This window comes from Chiloscyllium punctatum, chromosome 15, assembly GCF_047496795.1.
Source record: "Chiloscyllium punctatum isolate Juve2018m chromosome 15, sChiPun1.3, whole genome shotgun sequence".
In the NCBI taxonomy this organism is placed as follows: domain Eukaryota; kingdom Metazoa; phylum Chordata; class Chondrichthyes; order Orectolobiformes; family Hemiscylliidae; genus Chiloscyllium; species Chiloscyllium punctatum.
Genome location: NC_092753.1, coordinates 26,744,148 through 26,760,370, shown reverse-complemented (window position 1 = coordinate 26,760,370; position 16,223 = coordinate 26,744,148). Strand labels below are relative to the sequence as shown.

The window sequence follows — 16,223 nt, the reverse complement described above, 5'->3', positions numbered from 1 at the left end:
CAGTCTCTGAGTACTTACAGTACTTTCTATTCAGGTAATTCACCTTCTGCATCTTGGCATTTCTCTCAAAGGAACATGGAGATAACATGCCCATTGATGGAGCAGGGTTAATAATCACTCTGTTATTTATATATCGGAAACCAGGGAGATCAAGAACCAGCAATACTGTCAACAGTCTCCTGAATAGTTCACATAGGGAACAACAAAGAAGCAATATCAAGGAAACACTCAGAGCAAGCACTTAGCACAAATGTCGGCAAATCTCAGGTTCTCTGCAGTCACAATAAACGGTAGCAAACACTATACAGAAAGGAACCTGAACCCTCAGCCTCTGAATACACTTTAGCAGAAACAAAGTATATTCCATGACTTTTAACAGGACAGAATATCACAGTAATTTCGTGAGCAAGCACACGTCTTGAGAAACTCTGCCCCCTGCAATACAAAAGGAACAATGAACGCCAGCACACAATGTGATCATAGAGATAATATTTTATTGCACTGCGTGCTGCTCCCTGTTGTAGAAAGCAATACATTGAGAAAAGTATTAACTACTATAATGTTGTTGATCTGCTGGTGCCTAAAGCACATTCGGAACAAGTATTAAAAACTGTGGAAATAAAAATCGGCAAGACCTTAAGTTGCATCAAGTTATCGTTCACTCGGAAGTCCGGTATGCACTGACCTACGCCAGCTGAGAGTTACCAATACATAGCCGCACATCTCCTCAACTCTGTAGTCTCCTCTAGCTGCATAGCCCCTCTGAGACGTCCCCTCCCCTACCTTGCCAGTCCCTTCATGTGTATGGGGCTGAAGTTCTGGAGTTTTCACCTGGTTTCAAGCCCCCTAACCCTTTCCCCCTCTTTTCAGATGCTCCTTTGTTTGCCCCAATCTCTTTCCTTCTCATTTGTTCAGTAACTTTCTCATGAACCTAAATGCCTCATGTAATTGCAGGTGGTTATTGGTGTGGTTTCAATATACAGTTTAGTTGGTTTGAGTACCCTTGGAACATAGGAGACTGAGGGGTGACCTTATAAGATCGTGAGAGACACAGATAAAGTGGTAGGGGAATCTAAAACTACACGAAATAAGTTTAAGTTGAGAGGAAAGAGGAGTAATTTTGTAAACACAGAGAATGGTGGGTGAGCGTGATGGGCTACCAGAGGTAGTGGTGGAAGCGAGTACAATTTCCTCATTTAAGAAACATTTGGACAGGTACATGGATGGGATAGGTATGGATGGAATATGGAATAAATACAGGCAAATAGGACTAGTTTAGTTGTGAAAACTAGGCAATTGGGCATGGGCAAGTTGTGGGCTGAAGGGCCTGTTTCTATAACTAAGCATGGGCCTGGAGTGTGGCTTGAATTCGAACTGGGCCTGAATGCAAGGTTTTCTACAGGGTCAGATTGTTAAGCTATGTACCCAGGCAGAGACAACACTGCACAAAACCAGTGCAGGAGGCATGATGGGCTAAGTGGCCATAACACCTCTGTTATCCTCTGAACTCTAAGTTCTCAATAAATGCGTCCAGCTCTGCTTAAGACTAACTAGCATCAAAAACATTTACTTTATTGGTTAATGGGAGGTGGGCATCACTGGTGAGCCCAGCATTTTTCACCATCTCTAATTGCCCTTGAACTGAGGGGCTTGCTGGGCCATTTCAGAGAGTAATCAATAGTCAACCACATTGCTGAGGGTCTGGAATCACATGTAGACCAGACTAGACTAGGTAGAACGGCAGATTTCTTTCCCTAAAAGACATTGGTAAACCAGGTGGATTTTTTCAACAATCAATGATTAGCTTTCAATTCTAGAATTTTATTCATTGAATTTAAATTTCACCAAGTTGTCAGGGTGTGATTTGAATCAGTATCCCCAATCATTAGATGGGTCCTCTGGATTACTATGCCAGTGACATTACCTCTATGCCACATCTCCTCACTCCTTAGTGCTATTGATTTGCATTATTGAAAAGACCCTTCAGTCCAACTCGTCCATGCTAACCAGGCATCCCAAACTGAACTAGACCCCATTTGCCCACATTTCACCCATATCCCCTTAAACCCTTCCTATGCATGTACCTAACCAAATGTCTGTCTTACAAGACCTAAGAACATCAGACAATTGAAAGTAGTTGTTGAGTGAAGGCCAATTCAACAACTGACAACCTAGATTCTAAGTCTCGATTAGAGTGGTGCTGGAAAAGCACAATAGGTTCAGGCAGCATTCGAGGAGCAGGAAAAAAATCGACGTTTCGGGCAAAAGCCCTTCATCAGGAATACAGCCTGCTCCTTGGATGCTGCCTGACCTGCTATGCTTTTCCAGCACGACTCTAATCTAGACTCTGGTTTCCAGCATCTGCAGTCTTAGATTCGAATCCCACTCAGTAACTTGACAAATCCACCTGATGTTTCTTTAAAGCTATTAATATTTCTACTCACCTTTAACTTTGCCATCCAGTATCTATTAATGTAGGTGGCATGGCGTCTCTATGGTGAGCTAGCCAATTACACCCTGAGCAAGTCTCTCAATAAGGAAGAACTAAGAAATTATTCAACACCATGGTAACCACACAGATATGACATGTCCCATGTATAACTGGGGCTCTGAGTCAGCTGCTTCATGCACTCTTTTCAGACTTTCCCTGCTCCAACACATCTGACCTTTCAGAGAGAGGTTAGTTTATCAAAGTTATTGATAAATCATACATTTGCCAAAAGGGAGATATCGCAAAGCTCCCCAGCACCTCCTGTCATCTGTCTTTCTATAACCTACTGACTCCGTCTGGGATCACTGGTCAACTAGATAGGAGGTTTATCCATTAACATTATCCGATTTGCTAAACACCAGAGAAACCCTATGGCTAGTCAACTGGAAGTAACTTATTGATTCCACACCCCGCTGTTCAGGGATTCTGTGAATATAAACATTAAACATGCACATTTTTCATTCAAGAAAAACATTCTTCAAACAAGGTGCAAGATATACTAAAGGCAATACTGCTACAGACATGTCTTATCTATTGCTATAGAACTATTTACAACCTTTCATTAATGTAAGAAGGTATATCAGACATGGTTATTGTGTATTGAAACACCTTCAGTTTACAACTGATTAAAAGTAACTATTTAATCTATTTTTATCCTTCTTGTATGTGCTTAGAGGAGATACATTGTGCAATATCAGTACTATACAATGATAAGTTAACACCTACTTAGTTGTCCTAAGTGAAACGTTGACAGTCCAGACACAAATTGTTTTTTATTCATTCACAGGACATGGGTGTCACTAGCTAAGCCAGCACTCAGTACCTATCTCCCACTGCCCTGGGAAAAAAAGCCTTCTTGAATCACTGCAATCCTCGGGGATTTTACATATAATGCACAATGGGGCAGCACAGTGGTTAAAGCCGCTGTCTCACAGCGCCAGGGACCCTCAGGTGACTGTCTGTGTGGAGTTTGCAGATTCTTCCAGTGTCTGGGTTTCCTCCGGGTGCTCCGGTTTCCTCCCTCAGTCCAAAAATGTGCAGATTAAGTGAATTGGCCAGGGGAAATGCTGGGTTACAGGGATAGGTTGGGCGGGGGCAGGTCTAGGTGGGAATGGCTTGCATCCACACTGTAGGGATTCTATGAATAAAATTGCACAAGCTGGAAATTCAAAATAATAATTCAATTTTATTCAAGTAATAAACCTTAGCTAAATAAACTCATTTTTAAAAAAAATCCCAACACTAATGCACCATAGGACTTCATTTCAATCCATCCAAAAAAATTCCAAATGCCAAAATTCATCCACACTTCCATCATGATAATCTCAAAAAGAATAGATACATGGGAGTACTAGCCCCTGCTAGTTCCCCTCTGAGCCACTCATCACCCTGGCTTGGAAATATATCGCTGTTCCTTCACTGTCACTGGGTCAAAATCCTGGAATCCCCTGCCTACCGGCATTGTGGGTCAACCCTGAGCAGGTGGACTGCAGTGATTCAAGAAGGCAACTCTCAAGGGCAAATAGAGATGGGCTATCAATACTGGCCGTCCAGCGACTCCCACATCCCCAGAACAAACAAAGCATTTTTTTTTGTTTTCTCCTTGATCTTTGTTCAATATGACTTTATGAAATATAAACAAACTCTGCCTTGTCTCTCACATGCATAATATATTCGCCAGTGAAATAGACTGTGAATCACATCACAATTATTACAATTTAAAGTGATTGAATCCAACACTTGTGTTCCTCTGAGTATTAAAACATGCCTTATCATGCTTTTGTAAATTGAGACAATTGGCGATCTAGTGAGTAAATTGAGCATAGGAAAGTTGTGACATTGGGTTAACATTTTTCAAACTACAGAATTTAGCCGATTTTAAGACAGTTTAATATGTTAGCTTTCACCCTAAGAGGGTGGCCCTGTTCTAATGGTTCCAATATGCCAGATGAATGAGAGCTACACACAGTATGAGCCTGAGACACAGTTCATACTATCCAGTGTTCTAATGCAGTCCAGACGTCAGAGTTTTATTAGAAATCTGTTCACTTCAAGCTTGTAATTATCAAAATGACACGGGAAGGTAACTCCTTCATTTCATGAGGTTTGTTTTAACATGCTCGGTTTCTATTGCATGAAGCAGCCAGCACTTGGCAGGAAGTCCTGTACATAGGTAGCAACAGCCTTTGTCAAATAAGTCATGGTGCCATAGCTCCCACTTGGAGCACTGTCATAGAACATGTTGCAGACTCTTGTGGCCCCGTCAATCTCTAACCAGGATTCATTTGCACCAAGGGATTTCTAGGAGAGACACAAAGCAGGACATTCATTTACAGACCATCACTTTGACGCAGTATTAAATGCTACGTACAGATATCGCTCACCAACTTCAAACTTCCCACTACTCCAATGCAACAAAGGCCCTTGTTTATCCATCCCATCATTCCCCGTTCACGGAAACATTTCAACAATTTCCTTCTTAATGCCTTTTGTCCCGGCCCAAATTGAGCTTTAGAATTTAGAATTATAGCATCATAGGACGCCTACAGTGTGGAAACAGGCCCTTCAGCCCAACTTGTCCACACCGACCCTCCAAAGAGTAACCCACCCAGACCCACTCCCCTACCCTATTATCCTATACTTATCCTGACAAATGCACCCAACCTGCACAGCCCTGGACGTTATGGGCCAAGTCAACTAACCCACACTGCTGCCTCACAGCGCCAGGGACCCAGGTTTGATACTCAGTAGGTGGAGTTTGCAGTTCTCCCTGTGTCTGCTTGGGCTTCCTCCCACAATCCAAAAAGATGTGCAGGTTAGGTGGATTGGCCATAGGAAGTTGTGCATAGTACCCAGGGATTAGTTGGGTTAGCCATGGGAAACGCAGGGTTACCGGGATAGTGTAGGCTCTTCGGAGGGTCAGTGTGGGCGTGATGGGCAGAATAGTCTGCTTCCACACTGTAGGGATTGTAAATTAATATCATTCGGTCCACATTAATTTTGATAGCCTGGAAAGTTTGAGACCAAGACATTTCTGGATTCTGGACTATAAAATGCCATCAGACATTAACCACAACAGCATCAATTGGAAAGCACCCTCTATCTGAACGTTTACCAGGAGCAGTCATTAAACTTTGATAAGGCAGAAATAAAAATGGCTTGGCTTATCCACAAACTGTCCACCTTTCTGCTCCCAACAAGCTGCACACAAATTATCCGAAATTAGATTAGATTACTTACAGTGTGGAAACAGGCCCTTCAGCCCAACAAGTCCACACCGACCCTCCAAAGAGCAACCCACCCAGACCCATTGCCCTACATTTACCCCTGCCTCTAACACTACCGGCAATTTAGCATGGCCAATTCACCTAACCTGCACATTTTTGGACTGTGGGAGGAAACCGGAGCACCCGGAGGAAACCCACGCAGACCCGGGGAGAATGTGCAAACTCCACACAGAGAGTTGCCTGAGGTGGGAATTGAACCCAGGTCCCTGGCACAGTGAGGCAGCAGTGCTAACCACTGTGCCACCGTGCCATGACTCTGGTTCTGCTCAAACAACATCTGCCGCTCCCAAATGAGAGATTTCTGGGCAGTGCTTGTTTCAAACAGCATGGTCCCTGAACAATTTACCTGATCCTGCAGGAAGTAATCATTGGCCAAATGCACAATGTGATCCACGTAGATGATCCCCCCAATACTGTGGACGTCCAGATCTGCCAGGACTGTGAGAACCAGGATTGCTTCCACCAGAAGCTGTCTGTACTCGGGCTGAGGGACATGGTTCAAAACAGACTCCACGTGAACAGCAAACTTGATCTCTTGAGCCGTCATCTGGAAGTGAACAATAAAAACTACCAGTTAATGTGTCTGGAACATGAATCACCCAAAGTTAAAGTGGTGAGCACACTCAAATAGCTAATGAATACATGGCAGCTGTGTCACCAAGGCCAGGCCACAGTGCGCTAATTCCTCCCCTAGGTGAAAGTGCAGATGCTGGAGATCAGAGTCGAGAGTGTGGTGCTGGAAAAGCACGGCAGGTCAGGCAGCATCCGAGGAGCAGGAGAACTCATTCCTGATGAAGTGCTCTTGCCTGAAACGTCGAATCTCCTGCTCCTCAGATGCTGCCTGACTGGCTGTGCTTTTCCAGCACCACACTCTCGACTAATTCCTCCCCGAGCAAGGTACGGAGAAGGGACTGCATTTCAAGTTGATAAGGCTGCAGTGCAGCATTGTGAGGGAAGGAAGAGAGGAGACTGTGTGACCAATGTGTTTTCCCTTCTTCCTGAGAGGCCAGGAGAGGCGGCATGGTGGCACAGTGGTTAGCACTGCTGCCTCACAACGCCAGAGACCCGGGTTCAATTCCCGCCTCAGGCAACTCTCTGTGTGGAGTTTGCACATTCTCCCCGTGTTTGCGTGGGTTTCCTCTGGGTGCTCCGGTTTCCTCCCACAGTCCAAAAATGTGCAGATTAGGTGAACTGACCATGCTAATTTGCCCGTAGTGTTAGGGGCAGGGGTAAATGTAGGGGAATAGGTCTGGGTGGGTTGCGGGTCGGTGTGGACTTGTTGGGCCGAAGGGCCTGTTTCCACACTGTAAGTAATGTAATCTAAGGACTGAGAATTAGAAAGGATGTTACAGTAGACCGAAAAGATTGCAAAACTCAACCACAGTCTGATTAACTGCAGCAGGAGACGGGAATGAGGATTTGAGGAAAAGTGAAAATTCACATAGACTACCCCAGGTTGATTAAAAAGAGGGAATGTACCATTGAAAATATAGTGGGACATCCCATTGAACCGGAGGGTTCTTAAGCAGCGAGACTATAGAATGGGAAAGGCAATTCATAACAGATTATTGATTTGGCACTGACAAAGTTGTTGGGTGGAGGAGGTGTGTGTATGTGTGAGAGTTCGAGTGTGAGTGGTGTTTGGGTGTTTGTGTCTGTCTGTGTGTGTTTATTTTTGAGAGTGTCCACATGTTAGTGTCTGTGTGAGAGTTTGCATGTGTGAGGATCTGTGTCAGAGTGTGTGGGAGCATGAATGTGTGTGAGTTTATGTGACAATACTATGACCTTAAAAGGTGTAATTTGTCCTGTACTTGGAGAGGTTTTAAGGCAGAGATGTGTATTGAAAACTTGTAAAGAAAACAGTTTGTGAGGCCTTAGGGTTTTTAAAAGTTGGAACAATAGAAGCAACCAAAATGGGTGGGGTCAAGTTCCCGCAGAATCAGGATTTTTAGTTTTAGCTTTCAGCAGTTGTTGTCGGTGTCTCAGCAGGGTTTAAAAACTGCAGTTTATCTTTCCCTTCGACACTCTCTGCCTCAGAATCTTCTCATGAATTTTTTTCCCTCCTGCTGCTAAAATTACATGTGAGACAAGCTATTTTTCTGAATTTGCTATTGCAAAGGGTCTGTTTATGGGATGATACTATATTTTACTACTAAACAGTAACTGTCCCAATAATCTATTATTTTGTTAAGTTTTCCAATAGAATTAAGTTATTCCAATTTCTTCTTTTTTTTGCATTTTAACTAGAGTATAAATCTTTTGCTTCAAATCTGGCAGTTTGACCAATTGAATTGTATCTGGAATACAACACCTTACAATTACCTTTAAAATAATAAAAAGCTAGAGCCTAGACTATTTTCTTAATACATTTAGAGGGAGTTTAGTCTAGTCTGTAACAGTCTATGTGGGTGTATGTGTGTCCAAGTCTGTGAGTCTGTGTGTGAGGGTCTGTGCGTGTTTGTGTGGTGTCTGTCTGTGTGTATGTGGCTGCATATGTATGGGTCTCTGTGTCTGAGGGTCAGTCTGTGTGTGTGTGTGTCTGTGGAGGTGTGTGTGTAAGGGTGCAGGCACGCATGTGTGTAGGGGTGTGTGTAGGCGTATGTGTGCATAGGGAGGTGTGTACGTAGGAGTGTGTTTGTGTGTAGGGGTGTGTGTGTGTGTGTGGGGGGGTGGGGGTGTGTCTGTCTGTCTGTGTGTGTGTGTGTTGGGGGTGCGTGCGTGTGTCGGGGTGCATGCGTGCGTGTCGGGGTGCATGCGTGCGTGTAGGGGTGTGTGTGTCTGTGTAGGGTTGTGCGTGTGCGTGTGTGTGTAGGGGTGTGTGTGTGTAGAGGTGTGTGTGTAGGAGTGTGTCTTTGGGGGCTTTAGAACTATTGTTAATTTGCTCAGAGGTTCCAGAAAACCCCATTGGGGAGGTCAGGGAGCTGGGCCAATTACAAATGAGTTCATCATTGTCTGCAGTTGTTTGTTTTTCAAATATTACTTCAAAGCAATTACACACAGACCAACATGAATTAAGTGAGAAATACAAAGACACAGAGAGAACAGTTGATGGACAGAATGACGTGTTACTCCAATCCATTTTTGTCAATGTCTTGTTCAGTGAAATGGCAGAATCTAGTGAAATGTTTAAACATGGCCCTCGAGTGATGAGTACATAAACATTATTCACTATTTGATCAATATATATCCCCCAGTCTTCTGACTACTCACAGAGTGTGTGCGTAAGAGACAGAGTGTGAGTGTATGAGTGAGTTTGTGTGTAAGAGACAGAGTGTGCGGTACAAGTGAGAGAGAGTGCGTGTGAAAGAGAGTGTGCAAGTGTGTGTGAGTGAGAGGGAGAGAGTGCGAGTGAGAGAGAGAGTGTGCAAGCGAGTGTGCGAGGAAGAGAGAGAGAGATCCTATGTATGCGTATGAATGTGAGTGAGAAAGAGAGAGACTATGTGAGAGAGGCAGTGTGTGGATGAACGAGAGTACAAGAGAGAGTGTTTAAGTGCGTGCGGGCAAGAGAGCGTGTGTGCGCGAGAGTGTGTGTATGTGTGAGTGAGCTTGTGTGAGTGAGCGTGAGAGCATGTGAGTTAGAGCGAGAAGAGGGTATTTAAGCGGGTATTGGATAGGTATATGGAGGATAGTGGGTTAGTGTAGGTTAGGTGGGCTTTGATCGGCGCAACATCGAGGGCCGAAGGGCCTGTACTGCGCTGTATTCTTCTATGTTCTATGTTCTAGGAAGGATGCAAATGTGTATGAACTAGAACGTGTGTGTGTGTGTGTGAGAGAGAAAAGAGAGAGAGTGCGTGTGTGTGAGAGAAAAAAAAAGAGTGCAATTGTGTGTGTGAGTGCGTGTGTATATGGGTGAGATAGAATGCGATTATGTGTGAGTATGTAGGTGTGCACCAGATGCAGTCACAATCAATGAGTTTTAACACACCAAACGGATGGAGAAAGAAGGGACAGATTCCGCCCTGTCCTAATGCAACTCGGTTTAAAACAATCATGAAACAGCCAAAAAATAACAGCAGGGAATGTCAACTCACGACACGTTCACATTCAAAACCACCGCACTCAAGACATCCATGAGAATCAACCAGAACCTGTTTCTCAAACGGTCATCCTAGCTGGCCAGAACACAACATAAGACTACAAATACATGGGAAGGAATTTGATTTTATACCAATATGAGAGTGGAAAGGGTAGGCCTTTGGAAGTGTAGGGATCTGAGTGCGATGGAATTAAACGTCATTCAGACTTACCTCTCTTGTACTTGAAGATGGGAGAACATAGCCATCAATAGAAAGTCCATGACACTAACCATGAGGGAAGGAAGAAAAATGCATTAGTAATTCCAGATGATCTTTCCAACAGAAACTGCATCAAACAATAAATTCCCACTTTTGACTTAGCAGAAGTGGAGCTAGATTATTCCTTGATCTCTGAAATCAATCCATACAAAGCTTAACATTTGTATTAATCAGGCAATAATATCACAGAATCATACAACCATTCAGCACCTGGGTCTCTGCTGGCTCTTTGTCACACTGATCCATTACTCCTAACATTCATTTTATTAAATCCCCTCATTTTGAAAAGCTTGAGTAATTCTCAGCTCTTAGAAGATCAAATTCAACGTCCTCCTGAAATCTCTTCCCCTGCAATCATTCCGTTTACTCTCCTCCAAACCCTATCTATACCGGGGTGTTCTAACAGAACACAACACTCCAGCTTAGGGCTAACCAGCAGATTAGGGAGCCTCAACCTAGCCTCCTCGGTCTTGGTCATTTTACTTCTATATATAAATATACAGGCAAGTGACGGGGGTGAAGGGGGACGGCGACGGGGGTGAGGGGGAGGGCGACGGGGTGAAGGGGGACGGTGACGGGGGTGAAGGGGGACGGTGACGGGGGTGAAGGGGGAGGGCGGCGGGGGTGAGGGGGTCGGTGACGGGGGGGACAGTGACGGGGGGGGGGAGACAGTGATGGGGTGAAGGGCGACAGTGACGGGGGTGAAGGGGACGGTGACGGGGGGGTGAACGGGTCAGTGACGGGGGTGAACGGATCAGTGACGGGGTGAAGGGGTCAGTGACGGGGGGGACAGTGATGGGGTGAAGGGCGACAGTGACGGGGGTGAAGGGGACGGTGATGGGGGTGAAGGGGACAGTGAAGGGGTCAGTGACGGGGGGGGACAGTGACGGGGTGAACAGGACATTGACAGGTGACCAAGAAAGGGAGAGAGAATTTGAACATCAGTTGGTGAGAATCATTCAGGCAGTCAGTGAAAAATTTATTCAGATTGTAAAAGCAAAAAACAGCCCAGAGAAATCTGAGACCCCTTGAGGCAGGAGAATTTGTAACAGAGAGCAGGGAAATTCAAAGAAACTAAATAATTACTTCTCCACAGATAAAATAAAACACTCTTGGAAATACTTGGGTCTGAGAACGCACTGGCTCACAGTGTGACGCATGCACAGGCAATTGAAAGGGAGCTGGATAGTCATTTGGAAGAGGAAGAAAGGTGAGAGAGAGAATGGACAATGGATGAGGCACCGAGGGGCTGAATGGCCTCCAACACAGTTGTCAGTCTGTGACACTATCGCTGGAATCTGGCATGATCTCTCTAGTGCACTGACCAATACAAACCCCCTCGATCGCCACCCATGGTCATTTCCACTTTACTCTTGGGGAGAGCTTGCTGTCTGCAAATTGGCTCCCACATCCCCATGACGATCCCTCAGAAAATAAATCACTTGCTTTCGGCCAGAGGGCTGACTGCAAAACTGCACCTTCGCATGCCCAGAGACTCACCTTCTGGAGAACCTTCCAGACCTTTTGATAGAAGCCCATGGGAACACGGTTAATGGCTCCATCAAGGCGTCGTCTACGTAGCCACTGACCCTGCCGGTGGTCCCAGGTCAGGCGGGTACAGAAAGAGCCCACGGGGGATGTGGGGCCCGTGGGAGAGGAGGGACCGCTGCATCTCTGCAAGAGTTGGGAGAGAAAGACAAGGAGAAACACAACCGATGCAGCAAAGACATAGTGTGGCACCTCGACAGACAGATATCATTCTGAGATGGTGGGGTAGGTTTAGAGGTGACCGCGTGAGGGTATATAAATAGGAGGAGGCCGCATTTTGCCTCTATCCTGATCGAGGGCAGATTCATATCCAGTCCTGTCTCAGCCAACATCTGTGCCCATTTGGGGTGCAAGGGTTAGTTTAATTTCTGTCTCCGTGGAGTGTGTGTTGCTGGAAAAGCACAGCAGGTCAGGCAGCATCCAAAGAGCAGGAGGGTCAATGTTTCGGGCATAAGCCCCACATCAGGACACGCGTCACAACCTTGAACTTTTCTTCTGCCATTCCTGATGAAGGACTTTTGCCCAGAACGTCTATTCTCCTGCTCCTCGGGATGTCCCCTGACCTGCTGTGCTTTTCCAGCACCACACTCTCGACTCTGATCTCCAGCATCTGCAACCCTCACTTTCTCCTGGATAATTTCTGTCTCCCCCTGGGATGGAGTCTACTAAAGTCCACTCTAATCCCTGACAGCCAATCAACTTGACAGGCCCTTCCCAAAACGCCATCTCTCCATCCAGGGGCAAAGACTCTGGGGATCTGTACTGAGTGCTGCCCCCTGCGTGCATGCTTTGGAACTACAACAGCTCTGCACAATGGCAGGAAGTCCACGGTCAATAGAGGCAGCCCCTCTTACTGAAACAAGGCAAGTGCCGGAATACATGATTCCCTCAAAACACTCCAAAACCTAACCCAGCACACCTCTTCAATAATTCAGTCAGAGCCGACTAGAGTTTACACGTTTCAGGAGCCTCCTCCCACCCCCCGCCTGCCCTCCCCGACTGAATCTCTGACATGGCTGACCCTGTAAGAATGGCCCAAGGAAACTGAGTTTTTCAATGGGTAACTCTCCCCATCTGAAAGTCCTTTAAGTTCACAGAATCCAGAGGGTTTTGTCTCACTTCAGTTTAATAGCTACCCAAAAATAAATTGGAGAAGTAAAAACATGCTGTAGATCTTGGGTAACATCAGTATTGCTGAAAAAGATACATTTCCTCAAATCTTTACACGTTGTACTCTTCAGGACAACTTACAAGAATGCCAATTCTAGTGGGAACCTATCAAGGCACATTGTCCTCCCTGCTCCCCCAAAACCACAGCATACCATTTCTTCAACCTGCCTGACTCACCACCACCTGCCCCCTCATCCACCTGGTACACTCACCCCCTCACCCACCTGCCACCTGTACGCCCCTCACACACCTGGCAGAATGCACCTACCTAACCCACCTATGCCACCCCGTACTAAGTTGGCACCCTAACCCACAGTTACATTGCATACAGACCCTTTCTCAGGAAACTGAAAAGTGTCAGCTCTGCATTGTTGAACATTTAACTGAATGCAAATGCAATTTAATGAAAAAAAAGCTTTAGTTTCCATGGCTATTATCTTTCCTGGACAGATTTGCAACAAGAGCCCGTGTTGACGAATCTCCAGTGCAAAAGATTTCGAAGGGAAAGTGGGTAATTTTTAGTCCAGTCAGGTTCAAAATTAGACCTTTGGGCCAGAACCGGAATATGGGGGCCAATGCCGTGAAATATAAATCACATTTCTGAGTCTTCTGTATTGCCGTTTCCATATACACGGCCAGGATCAGATAATAGTACACAAACTAACTTGCACAGTATACAGTACAGAACTTGAACATTGCTGAGAAAGGCATGTTTTTGTCAAAGCTTTTCAGCTTGCACTCATCAGGACATTTTGCAAGAATAGCAAGAGTAAAGGAAAAACCATCTTTTTGTACTTGATTTTAAATCAGGCAGGTTGCCTCCAATTGGTCAAGACATCACTGAGAAATAATCCAAGTTAACCAGAGTCAATCTGCCTGGTTTAAAATTCAAGCTCAGAAGTCACACGACACCAGGTTATAGTCCAACAAGTTTATTGGAGTGAAGCACTCTGAAAGCTAATCATTTCAAATAAAGCTGTTGGACGGTAACCTGGTGTCATGTGACCTCTGACCTTATCCACACCAGGGCAACACCGGCACCTCAACATCATAAAATTCAAACAACATTTGGTGATTTACTGTCAGTCATCACCAGACATTGCATTTTCCAATAGCAATGCCTCTACTGATCAGAGCCCACTTGCCAATGAAGCAGCACCCTTCCTCTTACAGTATAAGAAGGATGTTCTCCCTTTACATTGTACTCTTGCAAATGGTCCTGATGACTGCAAGCCAAAAAGATCAAACAAAATCTCTCTTCCTTCAGTCATACAAACTAATGAATGAATATAAAATCATTAGCAATGCTGGAAAGTTAAGGTGAAATCAATTATGAAATCAAGAAGCTGTGGTTGGAACAAAAAATAAAATTTGTCTTAAGTTATATATTAAAAAAAACAAGGGAAGTATACAACTTGAAATGGTGCCTGATTAATTATGGTCGACAAGCAGGAGGCTGGAAGAACACAGCAAGCCAGACAGTATCAGGAGATGGAGAAGGCAACATTTTGGATGTAAACCTTTTTCAGGACTGGGGGTGGGGGTAAGGGGAGCAGCAGATAAAGGGGTGGGGTGAGGGAGGGTTTCGGGCGGAGCATTGTGGTAGTGGTAAGTGAACACAGGTAGAGGGTACAGCCTGGTTGGTTGATGCGAGGAATGAATTTGGTTGGTAGATGGAAGGTTCAGTCAGAGGAATGGAAGGGAGGGGGAGGGGTTGGGCGGGAGTCGGCGGATGGGAAGGGAGGTTATTTGAAATTAGAGAACTCGACGGTGAGTCCTACGGGCTATAGGTGGCCCAGGAGGAAGATGAGGTGCTGTTCCTCCAATTTGTGGTGTGGCTCATTGTGGCAATGGAGGAGGCCAAGGATGGTCATGTTGGAAAGGAGTGGGAAGGGGAACTGAAATGGGCAGTGAAAGGGGAACTGAAGAGGTCCAGTCAGCCCTTGCGGGCCCGGCTGTGTTGCTCAGTGAACCGTTCCTTAAATATACGTTTGGTTTCCCCAATATAGAGACATCAGGAGTACCTGATGCAGTAAACTAGGTTGGAAGAGAGACAGAAGAACCTGTGTCTCACCTGGACAGATTATTTGGGCCCCTGGATGAAGGTGAGGTGGGGTGGTGTGCCAGCAGGTTTTGCATCTTTTCTGTTTGCAAGGGAAGGTACCTGGGGGTTTGAGGGTGGGGTGAGAGTGGCGTGTGCCAAGGACTGGTGAAAGCTGCCTGGCTTGCCGTGCTCTCCCAGCCTCTTGCTTGTCGACCTTGATTCCAGCATCTGCAGTTTTTTGTCTTTGATTAATTATGTTGACTTTTATATATTTTACTCTATCTTTCATAAATATATGTAACAATAAATTACTGTACTATAAAGTTGGGTATAGATTTTCTCAGCTTTCCTGCATTATATTTCCTTATATTTTTGAACACGGATGTACCAACTATATATATTCTAAACTCTCCTTTCACATGCTTTCCATCATAGCCAAACCTATTAGTCTTCACCCTCAATGCTCAACATCACCAGGTATTTAATTTTTGATAATTCCAGGATTAATGGTGATAACAACCAGAAAGCTGCTATAAGATGCTCTTTACTGCTTGACAAACCAAGAGCTATGCAAAAGCACTGTCAGATTACTCAGAACCCAGTGGCGAATTCTCTTGTTTTTGGAACAGCTCCTCAGTTGAAAGCTGATTGCCGCAGTGCTATCTATCATTTAGAATATGTATGAAACAACCAGAATAAGGAACAACCAACGAGGTGTCAAAATATTTCTTGTCGCAGGATTAGTTGCTGATCACCGGGATGGCACAGTAGCTCAGTGGTTAGCACTGTTGCCTTACAGCGCCAGGGACCCAGGATTGATTCCCATATCGGGTGACTGTGTGGAGTTAGCACATTCTCCAGTGTCTGTGCGGGTTTCCTCCAGGTGCTCCAGTTTCCTCCCACAATTCAAAGACCTGCAGGCCAGGTGAATTGGCACATGCCAGTGTTAGGTGCATTAGTCAGGGGTAAATATAGGGTAGGGAAAGGAGTCTAGGTGGGATACTCTTCAGAGGGTTGGTGTGGACCGGCTGGGCCAAATGGCCTGTTCCCACACTGTAGGGAATCTAATCGAATCTAATTTTCCCCTGTCCTATCAACAGCTTCTGCAGTATTTCACTGCTCCACAATCTAGCTATTTTCAGGACTCACTTGGGCTATGCGGCAAGCAAGAAGGAATTCCTACTTCATTCTCAGCCTTGCAGAGAGCCATTCTCCAGAGTGGCAATTTATCCAGAAGGTGCTTAGTTCAGAAATATAATAATTTTATTCAAGAAAGAACTCTGAGCATCTGTTCTGCAGGGAGCTGTTTCCAAATGGCTGGCTTGCCATCTCTGAACATTAGGATTTTTTGGAATTATGCAGAAAGATGATCCATGTGCTTATGTCAC

At 45.2% G+C, this 16,223-nt stretch overlaps 1 protein-coding gene across 6 annotated transcripts in view; it reads right to left on the bottom strand.

The window, feature by feature from the left end:
• Nucleotides 1–477: 477 nt before the first annotated feature.
• LOC140486142 (phosphorylase b kinase regulatory subunit alpha, liver isoform-like) overlaps nucleotides 478–16,223 on the bottom strand; it is a 115,735-nt gene continuing 99,989 nt past the window's right edge. For all 6 annotated transcript variants that reach the window (XM_072584818.1, XM_072584817.1, XM_072584819.1 and 3 more), the window contains 4 exons: nucleotides 11,574–11,747; nucleotides 10,026–10,079; nucleotides 6,125–6,325; nucleotides 478–4,792 (listed from right to left, as the gene is read on the bottom strand). In XM_072584818.1, the coding sequence (XP_072440919.1) occupies nucleotides 4,619–4,792; nucleotides 6,125–6,325; nucleotides 10,026–10,079; nucleotides 11,574–11,747 (603 nt within the window). In that variant the 3' untranslated portion in view covers nucleotides 478–4,618. The remainder of the gene's footprint in view (nucleotides 4,793–6,124; nucleotides 6,326–10,025; nucleotides 10,080–11,573; nucleotides 11,748–16,223) is intronic.